Raw genomic sequence first — 16,255 nt, 5'->3', positions numbered from 1 at the left:
CACCCAGAACATATACTGTAAAGTGAGAGAAATGTGAACTAATATGATTTACATTTAACATGAATGTAATTTATAGATTAAAATCTATTAAAATGTTCACCAATAACATCAGAGGAAAGACAACATTTTTGGTATTTTTAATGATTTCATTCAGGTACATATGACATCTTAAAATCACAGTAATCGTTGGACGGCCTGAAATCTGAAGGCACTAACGACTTGCTAATTTCTAATGTGCAGTACATGTGAATCACCCTTCCACACTAACGTGATCGTCTTCGTGTTATGTGATGTTATGACTCTGTAAAAACAGGAAATACATCATCCTGGCAGGAAACTCAGACATGAGAGCAGAAAACTGGCTTGGAAAGCTGGGAGGTCATAGGTCACTTGGTTTGGCTGAGGAGAGGCAACAGTTTAGGGATGATGACAGGAGATACTGACGTGAAGCAGCACAGTTTCACTCTGTGATCAGCCTTGTCTCGTGGCTTGTCTCACTGAAGTCTGTGAACAGAGCTGCAGAGATGTGGCAGCTTTAATCCTCCCCTCCACAGAGCACCAGCAGGGTTTTACGGTAGTCTCCTGAGGTGTCACCCTAAACAGTGATGGGAAACACACAGAGAAGCAGCTTGAATTAATGGAAAATGCTGTTTTCATCATTTGGTCATGTCTGCTGACATGCTACTGGTAGCAAAAAGTTTGTCTTTCACTAATGAGTGAGTGTCATGGGGACAAAGAGGACTCTGCAAAAGTCACCAAATCAGCTTAAGCAAACAAAGCAGTTAAAAGAGGAATTACCCTTTGTATCAGCTGACACTCATAGATGCAGATTTCTAGCTTTATAGTCACCATCACAATTATATGAGACCATATCTTTTTTAAGAAAGAGTTCCTCATTTTGGGAATTACAATAACACTCTCACATCTGTATGGTAAGTATGAGAATACACACCACAGCTGGTTAGCTTAGCATAAAGACTGGAAACAAGGGGAATCAGTTAGACTGGCTCTGCCCAAAGGTAACAAAATTACTCCACAGCACAAAGCCGGAGCTGATATATCTAGAGGTGCTGGTGGGTGGATGTACTGCACAGAGAGGCATATTTTCTTATTTCTTTGAATGTTTTTTTAAATGCACCTGTCATTGACTGTAAGTTTTTAGTGCATTGGTTAAAATGTATTCAGTAAATGCACAGGCATTGTATTTGACAAATCACTTGAGTCAAAATCTCTTTTGCAACCTACATAATTTGCAAAATATGACATTTTTGCTAAACATAGCTACACAACTGTAAGAAAAAAAGTTCAAAAGTACAAAATGTTGTTATTTCTTCACTAAGTACACACTTAAAAAAACAAAATATGGCAATCCTTGCTGTTGCACAATCTGATAATATTTCTGGCAAAGCCAATCCAGGGCACCCTACTTGCTTGCCTGTATTGATGTCACGGTGATTTCATCTGTTAGTTATTATAGAACTGCGTCTGGGTACTTCCTGTCTCTGTGGCTGACAGCCAATCACACAGCGGATGTAGAGAGGAAGTTGAGCATGCAAGGGAAATTCCTAAACAGCTGTGCCGTGGCCACAGACCCATAGTCCACCGCAGGAAGCTATAGATTACCGTACCCCACCACCCCACCAAGGATGTGCAGCACACATTCACACAGACAAAAACTCCGCAGAGACACACAGATGAGATGAGAACACAGCAAAAAAACAAGCAGGAGTGTTAGTAGACAAATACTGCGACTTACAATCATAGTTTCTACCTGGATGAATTCATGGAGCGAGACATCATGCGTTTCCTTGAACTCTTTACGAACATTGAAAAGGTCGACCTCGCTACGGGACACCATGATGCGGATCAGTGCTCTGTCGTCTGTACCAAGGCCCTGCAGAGGAGATCAATAGATACGTTGTTTATTCCGATGTAGAGAGCCCTCAGCAGCAGTAATTCCAAGAAATGATAGAAGAAAAAGACACAAAACCTAAATGTGCTACATGCAACAACAGATGTGAGTTTATCACTTTTGCCTTGTGTGGCATCGAAGGCCCTGGTGGCATGCTGCAGGCTTGCCGCTAGAATTATACAACATATTAAAAGAACTGTGAATAAATACCTTCATGGCTTTGTACAAGCGGTCTGCAAAATAAGAGGGCTGACTCTTCACACTGCGAACTGCAAAGAAAGAAGAGAGCAAGAAAGGGCTGAGGAAGTCACAGAATGGATGTTGTTAGCAGTAAACACTGCGACCCACTCAAAAGTCAAATATTATAATACTTAAGGTGAAAAACATTAATTACCTATTGCATAAAAGGCATTTTTGACATCTCCTGACATCTCCTTCTTGATAATCTGTTCGATGTCCTTGTTGGTGTATCTGACAAACTCCTGGAGTACTGTGAATAGCAGCAGGGGTATGATCAGCCATCACAAGCTGCATCCATTTCATTTTGTTATAGAAATGCTAATAAACGCACACATTTAGAATTGCAATGAATCGATCAGGGTGATCTGTCTGTCTTGACCTTTACCTTTCCTAAGATGGGGGAAGCTTCTGGTGCACAAAATACTCATGAACTTCATCTCCATGTCATCAGAGTCTGCATTGCATGCATCAGCAAGTTCCTGATGAGTGCAGGAAGAACAGCAGGAACAAACATTTAAATCCATTTTTCTGTTTTATATTTAAGAGGTAAAATCTCACATTAAATCACCTGAGCATCTGCATGAGCTCTTTCCATATCTACGGGGCCCTCCTCTCTTGCACCCTAAACAGAGCAAAGATGGTTAAATGTAGATAATTATTAAGTGTAAATGTAAAAAAAAGAACATTTTGTATTTTCTTTAAGATGTAATTTAAGACACTGTGAAAGTAAACTGTGCATGAGATAAAAAGCTTTTTGTGCTCTGCGACAGTCAGCAGTCACACTGCAACCAGTGAGTGGGCGTGGAAATTAAACACAGTCTATGTTCTCATGATGAGCATTACCTGCACAAGAGAAACAAGGATGCGGCAGAAGTGGCCTGATGTCTCTGACTGAATGGCTTCCTCCAGAGACTTCTTATAGGCTGTGAGGAGTGGGTACATGATATGTCACATATAAAAGGTTTCCAGAACAAGAGAGTGATTTTAAAGCTTTGTTTGTCTTCAGACTCACCATCCTGATAAGCAGCGTTCATGGCGTGTATTTCCTCATTGCTCCTAGTGACCAGGATCTCGATCAGAGCATGTTCATCTGTCCCAGCCCCCTGTGAAGATGAAGAGTTTTTAAGTACAAAAAGAAGTTTCACAAATCAACAAAAACACAAGAACACCATGTAGGACAAGAGCATGTTTAAACAATTCCTCCTCAAAAGCCCTGACAAAACACATTCTGCTATTTTTGTTCCTATTTTCATAATCGCCATTTGCATTTTAATGAAAGACGGCTATAATATTTCATCAGTCACCAAATGCTGCACCCAATTGATTGATTCACAGTTCAATACAGAGGTACCATGACTCTACTAAGTCTAAACAGCTCATTGGACCATTCAGTGTTTGTGACCATTTAAGACCTAAAAGTGAATTAAACATGCGTCATCCATTTGGTTCTTGTATCGATTTATATTTTGACTGTATGCTTTCAAACAAGAAAATTATTAAATTCCACTGCATCAAAATTTTATACTCAATCCTTGTCTGTTCAGAGAAAAGGACGAGTTTCTACACAAGGAAATTCTATTATTATACAGGGAAGTTATTTGACTTCCAAATACATTCTGTGTAATTATTACAGTATTAAAGCACCAACTACACTTCTCTGGAAACATCAACCATTACAGGCTTACAAAGTAGTTAACAGTGTATTTCTAGGGAATACATTCGACCTGTGAGCTTCTCTCTCTACTACACAACTGCTGTAAACCTGTAGGTACTGAACAGGCCTGTCACTTCATCAACCGTACCTCCATTGCCTTCCTCATCATTTTGGCATCAAACTCTGCGGGTGTCAGCATGAGCCCAATGATCAGCCTCTCTAAGTTCTTGGACAGCTCAGACTTCAGGTCCTTCATCAGATCCTGACAACAGATTAAACACACAGAGTTGTAATAAACTTGTCCATGCAAGGAATATGTTCCAACTTGAGTCTGTGTAATTAATTTCTCTCACCCTTCCCAGGAGGGATTTGAAGGCCTGTCTGATCTCTTGCCTCTGTACATTGCTTCTCTGTGCAACGATATCAATGATTGCGTCCTCGTCTGTTCCTATAGGCAGTGACAGGCAGTGATGTTTGTAAAACTTGTTTTGTAAAATTGTAGTTGAGTAAATGGCCTTTATCTTTAAGGGGTGCATACCGAATCCCTTCATAGCTTTCCTCAGCGCTTGTGCATCAGCAGCAGGGTCAAAGCCGGATGCAGGGCGGATTGTTGGCCTTAGCTAAAGTAGTGGAATGACACAATTAGGAGTGTGAGAGTCAGTAGTAACATACACATGCACATAATGTGTGGCAAAGAGAGACAGTTTCTCTTGAGTAATTACTTATTAAATTAAATAACAAGCTTAAAGCACAAAACATGCAGAAATCTACAATATATGCAAATTAGAAAAGAGTTTGTGGTTCTGTTGGATTATTCCACTGATATCGTAATTCTGAAAACAGCATACAAAGACTTCTGAAAATAATCTCTTCTAATAATCTCTTGACATTTGTGGGGGATTGTGCCCTTTTGAGGTTAGAGACCGTGACACCAGCAACAATGAAAAGGTGGGCAGGCTGAAAAACACCTCTGTTTTATAGAGCGTTAGTGAGACAAGCTATTGTTGACCAAAATGCTGAGATCATTTTGACATTCACTCCAAGGACTAAGCGAGGTGGTTTGGAGGGCATCATAACAAAACCGATTTGTATTTGAGTGAACAGACATGGCAGTGTTATCAGCACAACATTCATGGCACTGCAAGACACAGGTCATCGCAGGGCCAGCAGGTAATTAGGATGCATGCCACTGCCAAGCCAAACATGCAATGACACATCTACAGTGGGAGCAGATGGGGCCCAAACCTGGACTTTGGCCATGGAACTTAATTCCCACATCTTGTAGGCTATCTGAGCAGCTTCAGGGAAGAACTCTCCAGCTAGGCTGTAACGATCAGTTTAACACAAGACAACACACTCAGCAAAGCCCAAACCTCAAGCAGTACAGAGTGGGTACATTTCTACGTTCTTCTATTATTAAATAACACTGCTTCATTACTTTCAGACAATCTTTGGATATTAACCTCACCAGGTAGTTTTAGACCAAAAGCTTCTCCCATTAAGTCAATTGGCATTTTTTGCAGTATCATTGCCTCAGAAATAATAACTCCTGAAAAGTGGTGCCCTATCACCCCCATCTGGCTGCTGCTGTTGCTTGCAGCCATACAGTAACTTACTCATCATCTCCTCCACACAGATTAAGCAGAGTCCTCTTGTAATCCCCTGATGTGTCATCCTGGCAGGTTTAAACATACACAGAATCTGTTAATAGGTGTAGAATCTTTGGACGCTCTTCAATTTTAAGTTAATTTTAAAAAATCTCATTATTGTTCAACCAACCTTTATCATGTTATAAAGTGACTTCTCATATCTTAAACGGAAAAACTCTCGGATGTCCAGCATGTCTATTTCAGAGCGAGAGATCATGATCCTGATCAGGGTGTTGTCAGCTGTACCGAGACCCTGGAAACGGAGGACGAAGGAGGTGTTCTGGGGTCAGGATACTACGGCAACTGTAAGTAGTCCTGATCATTTTTAAATATATAAAGAAATAGACTGCGGCCTGTCACTAATAATGTCAAAATGATATTAAGACGTATCTGTCGACAGCAGATTGGAATCAGGCTGAATGGCTATTTTTACCTTCATTGACTTATAAAGGCGCTTGGCAAAGAACATGGGAACACTCCTTATGCACTGGACTGTGAGAAAAACCAAGAAGAGAGCAGTATGTTATCTTAGTTGTTGACATTCCCCATGTTGTTATGAAGTGTTTCTTACCAACAGCCAGCATCAGCCTCTCAAAGTCCCCAGAGAGCTCGCTCTTTATGCTGTCCTCTATGGACACCTCTGCAATCTTCTCATAAGCATCGAATACTAAACAAACACAGGACAAGATTAAATAATGTTATCAATCTACGCTCATATTTAATGTATATAGTAATGTTGAGCTGATGGTTTGTGAGCAGGAAATGTAAGTTGAGTCATGTAAAAGTAACAAAGTCTTGCTATGAAATGTGCTATAGATATTCAGTGTCTCTGGAGGATAACCTCTGATAACGTTATGATATTTGATACCTTAAAAGCATATTACTTATTCCCAGCAAACTAAGCCCTTTAGTGCTATTCGCAAATGTTAACATGCTACCAAGCTACATTAAGATGGTGAACCTGGTCAATTTTACCTGCTAAACATGAGCATTTTAGTATTATCACTGTGTGCATTTAGCCTCACACAGCTGCTAACGTGGCTGTAGATTCCTGTTGCTTTGAGCCATAGACTGCATTATGCTTCAACAAGCAGCTAACTGTATCAGAGGTTATTGCCAGAAGTTACATTTTTCTCTTTTTCTCTTATTCTGCTAGACAAGCTGTAATGACCTACTCTCTGTGACGCACACGTTCTGAACAACAGGCCTCAAGCACTTTTCTTGGCGTTAGACAGAGAGGGGACAGTGGTAGAGGAGTCTTACACAATTTGGCCACAACTCATTCCACACTTAGACTCTGACAACAACTTTTAAAGTGTGAGAGATACTACAGTGGGAATGTCTGGATGCCTCACTGTCGTGTTAATGTCCCTGAGAGCTGTGCTCACCCATGTTGAGGTGGGTCATACTGCGGTTTCCCAGGATCATGATGAATTTGGCCTCGTCTGTCCCAAACTGCTCTTCTCCAGCTGCGTACAGCTCCTGTGTAGAGGGACAAAAAGCAAAAGATGAGATAACGTGGAAATCAAAAAACAAAATACTTTAAAAAATCCAAAGTCTATTGTTGCATGCAGTGCTTCTCTACCTTAATTAGTAACCTAATCATTCATTGCGAATTAATATAATGTGTACGATTCTTGAGTTAAAAATCCATTCATTTGGTTAATTTGTCAGATAGAAGCTTAGTTGGTGAGGTCCAAACAGAAATATCTCAACTATTGTTGGATTACAATATATGTATTTTTGTGTTCATGGTCCTCAGAGGATGACGTCTACTGACTTTGGGAAGCCCTAAATGACTTTTCATTCATTTGTCCTGCAAAAATAATGACATTCCCAACATTAGTTTTGCTGTGTTTTGGAAATTAGCACTGATAAGCAAATGCTAAACTAGGACATTAAACATGGTAAACAAAACACATGCTAAAGAGTATGTTAGCATTGGCACTGTGAGCATGTTAGCGTTTAGCTCAAAGCACCACCATGTTTAAGTTCAGCCTTTCCGAGCTGCTAGCGTGGCTGCAGGCTCCTAGTGTTGATGGCGAATGTTCTGAATGTTTGAACAAAGTCTTGAATAATATTGGCACAATCGTTTGGTACAAAGTCACAATACATTACAATGAGACCACTGAACTGTCACCAAAGAGTCAATGGCTTTTTAGTTGAAGATGATAAAACGTCAATAAGCCCACACATGCTGCAAATCTCCACTTCTCATAAAATGTTCAAATTCTTACTTGTGCATCCTGTTCCACCAGGTCTGCATCCACCACTCCTGACTCATCTCTGGTCCCCTGAAACCATCAAACCAAAACAACCCGCCGCTCATCAGTCAGTGCTTCAAGGTACTGTGGCTATGACAGTCAGCGTATGGTTCACTGGATACTTCACTGGCGATAAAATCAACTCCTCAGCGTACTGACCTGAAGTAAAACAACCAACATCTTCTTGAAGTGACCCGAAGTATCCGCGATGATATCCTCCTCTATGTCTCTGCCATAGGCTGGACACACAGACATCAATGGCAAATGTTGAGAGATGCCAAAACAAATAATATGCTGGTTTAAAGCGATACCTTATTTAACATGCCTCACCATCCTTGTATGCTGCAACCATCTCATGAGTCTGTTTGTTGTTTCTAGATGCGAGGACTTCAATTAGGCATCTCTCGTTTGTTCCAGCTCCCTTAAAAAAGAGCATTAAGTTAAATGTAAAGTAGCTTCTGCTTGACCAGAGTACAGTAAAGACTCCTACTATTAGGTAGATGTCTTACTTTGACTGCATCATGGATTTCTTTGGCGTCATGGTAGGCTGGAGTTCTCATCAGACTGACGATGAGGCGCTCAAAGTTGCCCGTCAGCTCATACTTGAGATCCTCAATCAGGTCCTGTTGCAACAACAAAGGCATAATAATAGTAATAACACACTACTGACTAAATGTGTTGGAAGTTACTGGCTTACTCTCCAAACAAAAATAAGAGACAGGATGACGGTATGTTTTCTTGTACCTTTCCAAAGCTGCATTTGTATGCTGTAATGATTTCCTGCCTCTGTGCATTGCTCCTTGAGGTGACCAGGTCCAATATGGCCTCTTTATCGCTACCTGAGGAACACAAAGACACATCTTTCAACAGCCTTCATCTCTGTCACAGAAACTGGTCTCTGACGGCATCACTGCTGTGTGAAATTCTTTGTGTGATCATTCAGCTAACAACTCTTTTGCGTTCCTGGCAAAAAGTCTCAGAGGAGTGATGCACTCACCCATCCCTTTCATAGCATTGTAAAGGTTCTCAGCATCAGCGCTGGGATCAAAGTCGGGAGCATTTGTTATTGTGCCTCTGAACACCTGTAAGAAAAGTGGTTCAAGTGAATCTCAGAGGTGAAACATTTTTAATTGTGAGGATCAAGAACACAGTGATGTCTAAGATGTCTGGAGCTAAGACACAATACACAGAGATGCAACTTGTTTGCACTAAAGTTATACGTAAAGAAGAAGCAGTTATCATACACATGATATACACTGTAAATACTCCGGTGTATCTGAAGTTGAAATTGCATTTGAATAGCTATTGAGGTGGGGCTACTACTAGCTGTGGCACCTCAAGGCAAGTCTAAAAGTATTAATAATGGCAGCGTGGCTCATGGGATGCCGACATTTCCATAACTGTTTAATGGGTTGCCATGACGTTTGGTGCAAACATTCATGGTTCTCAGAGGATAAAGCCAAAAGACTTTTTCTCTGAATTTTCAACTTGCGCCAGTATTGTAGTACATGCACAAAGTACATGACGCCAGTATGTCATGTACTTTGTGTTTAGTGCTAATTAGGAAATGTTAGCATGCTAACACACTGAACTAAGATTGTGAGCAGCATGCTAGCTTTGTCAGTGCATTGTGAGATGCCACTCACACCAACCTAGCCAGCTCAAAAAGTTGAAAAAGACGCTCGACGTTAACCTTCCCGATACACACTTTGCACGGAATACCCCACTGTCTGACAGCGCAATGGCTTGGCCCACACTTTGCTGAGCAGTGGACTGTAAAAGTGGCAGTGATGGGACACTGGGACAGGAGGTGAAGTCGAATCTGCCATTGCAGCAGCTGACTGCTTGCATGTCTCACCCCAAGCACATCACCTGTTGTGTGTGTGTGTGTGTGTGTGTGTGTGGCCGGTGCCTGTGAGTGGGGGCAGGAAGGTGGGTGTGTGCAATCAGCAGGGAGTCAGGTTCCACAGAAAGCAGCTCCCATACAAAATAAAACGTGTGTAGAGGAAGAATAAAGCTCTGCATAAGGGCACTGTTGTAAAAAATAAAAGCTGTTGCTCACCCATCACATGTTGGCCCTAAATGAAGTTGTGATGTCATGAGCTCATTCACTATGGGAAATAAGAAAACTTGGCCTTAATACTGAACGCTCAACCTGCAGCTGCTGCTGTAGAGATCACTGCTGCATTGAGGCAGGCAGCCAACATGTGCTCTCCACCCTGCCGAGGGGCCACTGCACAGGCTCTGATCCTCTGCTTCACTACAGCGACCATCACTCTTCACGACAGCTGGAAGGCCTCACCCACATAGCAACCAGGCCACAAATACAAGCCCCTAGCAACAGGCCTTTCACTAAACTAAACGCATGTCTAAAGACGACCCTTATGTGGAAAAACCTGGATTTCATGCTACCAGCTACATTTCTACCCCTTCCTTCCTCCCAAGGTGCTGCTTGTCTCTTCTTATGCCAGGGCCACAACTTAGTAGGTTGTGTTACACCTCAAGTAAAACCAGAATAACAGGGTACTGACTTACAGCTCCGACAATGAAGTTAGACATCTGCCACAAGCTTTGAATAATTCTACAAAGTCATTCCTTTGGCAAGATGCTGCCAGGTGTGTCTATCTGATGTGCAGGCGCCGCAGGCAGCAGTGACACCCAACACTGCTGCCTTTATGATGAGGAGGACGCACACGGTGGCAGAAAAATGACCTCACACATTCAATGGTACACAAAACCATCCATGTTCCACAGACAAAAGACCTGGTCAGCAGCCGGATGAGACCCACAGCATACTTACAAAACGCGAGATGAGAAATGTTGTCCACTCACCATGTCTATATTTGGTCTTCTGTGTCAACACTGTGCAGGAATCAATAGTTTCGGGCCTAGAACAGAGAGAGAAATGCTGATCCGGGGCTGGAGAGCAGCACTGCAAAGCATCCCTGCCCTCGTGAAGGTGGCACTCCCCTCCAATGTGCAGGAAACCATGTTACAAAGAGACAGTGTGCATAATGACGATCCCTCATTTACCAGAGTAAATCTAATGAGGTGGTCTGTTCAGTGTGCTGCCTGACAGCCGGTTAAAACTGATCACCACCTACAGCAGTTCTGAGTAACACAGCACAAAAAACAGAGCAGTTTTTATTAGACTTGACCTCATATTCACCTAAAACGGAATCTGCATTGAGCAAACTGGCAGGAAAACTATTTAATCCCATTTTCCATGCTGCTATACTCAAATGCAGCCATTCAGACAAGTAGAGCTTATGGGGGCCCAGCTGCTATAGAGAAACTAGCTCTGCTAACTTCCTCCCTCACTGACCATATTTCTGACTTTGCAGAGCAAAATGACTAGAAACAGATTTCTTCTTCAGATGTGATCAAGCTGAAAGGCAAATATAGACCACTTTTTAAATGCTGTACTGTTTGTTTAAGGCAGAAGGGAAGCTCTCCCAAAATAGCATGCACAGTTTAACTTAATCTCACAATTAAGGCCGAGGGAGGGGGGGGCTGGGCCGCTATATATACAGGACCCCACCCTTTCTGTACCCCATAAACTTCGGAAGCTTTATATCTAACCAGGCTGTAGATGCTTTTCTTCTTAACATTTCTCTGTGACAAAACTCTCTGTAATTGTGAATTATATCATTTCTACATCCACTTGTGCACCAAACCAAAGTGTCTCCCTGGGGTGCTCTGCTGTCTGCTGCAACTCATTCACACACTTCATAATGGCGCATCGGCAAACTCCTCCAGAAGCAGTTTGGCGAAGAGGAAGAGGAAGAGGAAGAGGAGGAGGTCTCCTTCTGCCAGACACTGTCTTACCTTTCTCTGTGCAGGAAGTGTCGGTCAGGGTCCCGCTGTCTGCGCGCTGTCCCACCCGGTCTGCGTGTGCGTCTCCTCCGGTCACACTCGGGCCGTCCCGTTACGTGTCCTCTGTGACGCAACGACTGCGGCGTTCTCTCCCTCTCTCTCTCTGTGTGTGTGTGTGTGTGAGAGAGAGAGAGAGAGAGAGAGAGAGAGCAATGTCTTACGGTAAAGAAAATACTATTTAAGACGTCTGTGTCCGGGCAGGATAACATGAAATGAAGTTTTGCCATTTTAGCGTTTATTCTCGCATTTATAGATTTTTGTGCAAATACACCAAACATGTAATTCTGTCATTAAAAAAAAAAATGATTAAAAGCAACTTAAACACCACATCAGTGTCACACCGTCGTGTCACGCTACATTTCTGAACTTTGTCACATGAGATTGTGAGAGTTCAAAATGTGATTTTAAGGGAGGGGGGGGCAGCCTGCCTGCTCTATTTCTGTCCTGTCAGGCGTCTGTTCCAGTAAGAGGGGGAGAGACACCGGCATTAAGGGGGGAGGGGGCGTGGGAGAGAGAGAGAGAAGCCATGTCAGCATTGTGGACCACAGAGGGAGAAATGAGAAATTATGATTCAAATGAAATAAAGGCTGTAATTAAGAGTTTCCCATAAACCTCCAGTGGTGATATGATAAGAGGAACAAACACTGAAACAAAGTGGAATGTGTTTTTGCTCACATATATATGTCTGTGATGTTTAATGCTTTTTAAACCACCATCTTAGTTCTGGGTGATATTCTTACACTATGTAAGGAGTCTGGTGGCAGAAGAGATGGTGAGAGCGGAGGGGTGACTTCCAGGAAGCTTCAGACAGTTCAGTAGAGCCACATAACACAGGCATGACTCAGTGTGTTTCACTCTGACTGAAAGCTAAACCCAGTGTCACTGGCTTTAGTCCTACGTGGTTACTATCAATGTTTCCCTGACATCACCTGACCTCAGTATTAACATTTGCACACACTTTTAATTCATGTCTCTGTTTGAACAGTCCATGTTGCACCCTGTCTATCAAGGAATGTTTGGCTTGTTTTCCCCTCATTCTTCTGTCTTATTCTTTGAATTTTCCATCAGCCGGTGTTCAGAGAGAGAGGAGACCATATGAGGTAAACACACACAGAAAAAGGAGGCATCACTGACGGGATGTAGTTGTTGTATACTGACCTCTTCTGCTGTGAAAATGCATTACACATCCACCCTCATTTCTGAACTCGGTAACATCCCCAAGGGCACAAAACATGGTTATTATGATTATGAAGTGTTTATGTATGTTTTTGAACATATTTTGATTAACTAATTTTGCATTCAGTATGTGTTACTGACATGTAAGGAGATTTTACATTCATCTACCCTCTCCCAAATCCCTTTGAAAACAGTCTTCATTCACAAGCATGGTGGGATATCATAGATCAATAAAAATAGTAATAATAAAAGATAAAAAACACAGGCAACAAAGCCTCCCTTCAAGAATTCAGCCATCTAAGGTCTAGGAAGTAACTTCCAGAATGTCCCAGATAATGACAGAATGGAGTTCATGTATATAATGGAATTTAGATAAGATAAATCAATTTTATCTCTAGACCATTTAGTCAGATATTCATGGCTTATTTGAAATCAATTTTTTACAACATGCATTTAGGTTAATATATTGAGCAGGTTTTGTCTGTTTTATTTTGTTCCTAGCAGAATGCGTACTGGATCCAAACCCAAATTCTTTGTTGAAAACCAAATGCAGCAACCTGAATTGTACTTTCTTTGCTCTTTTCCATATGATATTATGATGATTAGCATGCTCCCATACACCTGTCCCTTCATCTCTCTCTGCCCCACGGTCTTGAGCTGACATCTGCAAGATTGCTTTGTTTACTTTGTGTACTTTACTGGACTTGTAGCATCGTCCTACCATAAACCTATTGTCATATATTTTATAAAGTACTTATTCAGTTGATGATATTTTCAGATTAGTTTTACACCTGCTTTGACTCATTTCATTATTTTGTACCTAATCTACCAGACACCAAGAATGAGAAGCTAGCAGGTATGATTTTATCATGGGGATAGGCATCCATCTCTGATCTAAGGGTAATTTGAATTTTGCAAATTGAAGTCATGGTGTCTTATGGGTCCAATCAGATCTCCTAAACCAAGTATTTACTGTCTTAATAGTATTACTGGGATCATTTGGAACTGATAAAGTACCCTGCGAAAATATTAATCTTGAGAAACTCTTCTTAACATTGTGAGTGTTATAGACGCTCATCTTTCTAACTAACTAACACATATACCTAAGTAAACAATCTTGTGTTGCTCACTATTCCATCACTCCTCTGCTGAGCAACAGAGTTGTGCACTTGACCCGATGGCAGTGCCTCTGACTTATTAAAATCTATTTCATGCCTGGAAAAGGGCCTAAACAAGAGATATTTCTATTTGTGTGATAAACGATAAACCATCATCTGCATACAATAAGATCCTATGATTTTGATAAATTGACATACAGTGAATATTGAGGTAGGTTCTAATGGCCTCCACTCGCGGATAAATTGCAAATGCAAATAAAAAAGGTGACAGGGGGCAGTGCAATGTACAACGAGCGTTTACTGTTTGTAACAACAGCCCGAAGCAGATTATGGTACAACAACTTGACCCAGCCAAGAGTGTGAAAAACAAAAAATCCTATTCTGTGTGATCAAGTCCTTGTTTCGCTGACACAGTTGTATGATGCTGAGTAACCTAATGTTCAATGAACCCTGTTTGGTCACTACTGATAATATGTGGAAAGGATTTTCTCCAGCCTCAAGGCTAGTGTTTCAGATAAAAGCAAACTGATAGGCTGGGCAGGTGAACATTCATCCTGTGGTTTATCCCTCAGACTAATGTTTGCCTCTGTGAGTGTTTTGGGAAGAGACCCCATTTCAAGGGAGTGATCAAACATGTTCGGCTCAGGCGTCACCATCAACGATGTAAATTCTTTACAAAATTCAGAGCTAAAGCCGTCAGGACCCTGGGCTTTTCCTGATTGTGAGATGTGGACAGCTTCAGTTACTTCCTGTAATGTTACAGTACCATTCAATTCTGCTTTTTGTGCTTGTGAGTTTATGTATTTAGAACATTTTAATCATTTTATGATTCAGCAGTGTTTTGGTTGCAGCTGTGATTTCACGTTTTTTCCCATACAAGCCATATATTTTTTAAAATCTAAACTAACCTGTGATAGCTCATTATAACACTAATCATTTTGTTAGAACCACTCAATCCTCAAAGCAGGTTATATTCCCTAAAATGTATGTATCTATCCCATAAAAAACCATGGAAGAGAGCACAAAAACATTTTTGAGATTCTGAATAGGATTTGCTGTTCACAAGTCTCACCCTGTGCTGTCGATGCAATAATGAGCACATTATGATCCAAACTGGTCGGGAGTTAGAAAGGCTACTTTGTAAGTAATTCCATTGAGTGGGAGGGTCACACAGGCCAGTCTTCTGTATATATCGCAGTAGAAATCATGTTTCCTTCATCCGAATCAGCACGGATATTTCTGCTTCATTACACAGAAAACAGTCACTCCTCGTGGGACTGAAAACAAGGTAAAGAACTTGTGTATCTATTGCATAAAATGACTATCTGACCTTTGCCTTATCTTTCATGTGTGAATGTTTGTGCTGGACAGTAATATTAGCTGGAACAATGCAGCCCTCGACCCCCTGGTCATAAAACTGCACTTTACGTGCATAGTAGCTGTTAGTTAGTTAAACAACCAGTGAGCTCAGCAGATAGGAAGCCTGAGCTTTAAGTTTGGTCAAAGGTACTTTGACGGTCCACACAGGCTGCCTTCCCACTCGCCTCCCGCCCGCTGAGGTGGATGCCAGGAGGGATTAGGTGAGCTGAAATCCCCTGATGGGAGATGAGAAGGTGAAAGCTACCTCTCAAAGAGTAAGTGTGCAGCCTGCTGCGTGCATAAGCCATGAAAGCTGCTTTGTCCTCCTCTGTTTCATTAACTCACAGGGCCATTAGCCTGGCAGGCTCACACCTTCAGGTACAGATGGGGACACGACTCCCATAAGGCAAGAGAGAAAACTCCAACGTAGCTGCAGTGATAAGGTCACAGGCTTGTTTCTGAGCACATGCATGTAAACACACTTTGAGAGCATCTGTACACCATAGATATATTGTCTGAGCGGAAAAAATAAAACACGGTCATTTATTAACTATGTTTTATTCATGGGTGTCATGGGAAGTTTCTTTATCTCAGTTTCTACTGTTGCCTCTTTCAGATGTTTCTTTTTCTGCTGGTTCCTTTTTGTGAAGGACAAAGTCCAAAGTCCAAAGTCATAGATGAATGTACTCCCTAAAGTCTTGAATTATCTTGAAGGCATAATCAAGATTATCAAGGCCACAGCTCTGACTTACATGTAACACATGAGTTACCCACAAAAAGAGTCAAGGTTTCTACTATGTTTGTACAGAATTTTGGTTTAATTTCCTCAGCGGTTTGTTATTTTCTGTATTTTCATTTTTACGTCCATAATGTGTTAAATACTGTACACTTGGGTTAAACGTGGGCACCTTTTAAAGGTAAAACAAGCATGTCAACACAAGTAATGTAAACACAGTTGTGTAGTTTGACACCTTGCATGTCTAACGCCAGCACAGTGTGGACAAGAG

The 16,255-nt window shown here is 41.5% G+C and overlaps 1 protein-coding gene across 2 annotated transcripts; it reads right to left on the bottom strand.

The window, feature by feature from the left end:
• Positions 1 to 123: 123 nt before the first annotated feature.
• Positions 124 to 11,645, bottom strand: anxa6 (annexin A6). 2 transcript variants are annotated; one of them, XM_070837248.1, is made up of 25 exons: positions 11,548 to 11,645; positions 10,552 to 10,607; positions 8,717 to 8,801; positions 8,464 to 8,558; positions 8,229 to 8,342; positions 8,050 to 8,140; positions 7,879 to 7,958; positions 7,693 to 7,749; positions 6,844 to 6,937; positions 6,027 to 6,122; positions 5,889 to 5,947; positions 5,586 to 5,708; positions 5,423 to 5,481; positions 5,052 to 5,130; positions 4,345 to 4,426; positions 4,160 to 4,254; positions 3,955 to 4,068; positions 3,165 to 3,255; positions 2,996 to 3,075; positions 2,721 to 2,774; positions 2,538 to 2,631; positions 2,307 to 2,402; positions 2,123 to 2,181; positions 1,757 to 1,894; positions 124 to 595 (listed from the first exon to the last, which is right to left on the bottom strand). In XM_070837248.1, the coding sequence occupies exons 2-25, from the start codon at positions 10,552 to 10,554 to the stop codon at positions 536 to 538; spliced, it is 1,998 nt and encodes a 665-aa protein (XP_070693349.1). In that variant the 5' UTR covers positions 10,555 to 10,607; positions 11,548 to 11,645; the 3' UTR covers positions 124 to 535. The 2 variants fall into 2 exon arrangements, with proteins under 2 accessions (XP_070693349.1, XP_070693350.1); XM_070837249.1 differs by having other exon boundaries at positions 1,772 to 1,894.
• Positions 11,646 to 16,255: the final 4,610 nt, after the last annotated feature.

The sequence above is a fragment of the Pempheris klunzingeri genome, chromosome 9 (assembly GCF_042242105.1).
Source record: "Pempheris klunzingeri isolate RE-2024b chromosome 9, fPemKlu1.hap1, whole genome shotgun sequence".
In the NCBI taxonomy this organism is placed as follows: domain Eukaryota; kingdom Metazoa; phylum Chordata; class Actinopteri; order Acropomatiformes; family Pempheridae; genus Pempheris; species Pempheris klunzingeri.
Note: the sequence above shows the minus strand (reverse complement) of the source record. Positions and strands in the feature narration are given on the sequence as shown.

What these genes read in the sequence shown, in the direction of transcription:
- anxa6 (XM_070837248.1), bottom strand. An exon ending in TGGTGGAACAGGATGCACAA is followed by an intron (nt 6,938 to 7,692) that starts GTAAGAATTTGA and finishes CCCTCTACACAG; the next exon opens with GAGCTGTACGCAGCTGGAGA. An exon ending in CTTCCCCCATCTTAGGAAAG is followed by an intron (nt 2,403 to 2,537) that starts GTAAAGGTCAAG and finishes TGCTATTCACAG; the next exon opens with TACTCCAGGAGTTTGTCAGA.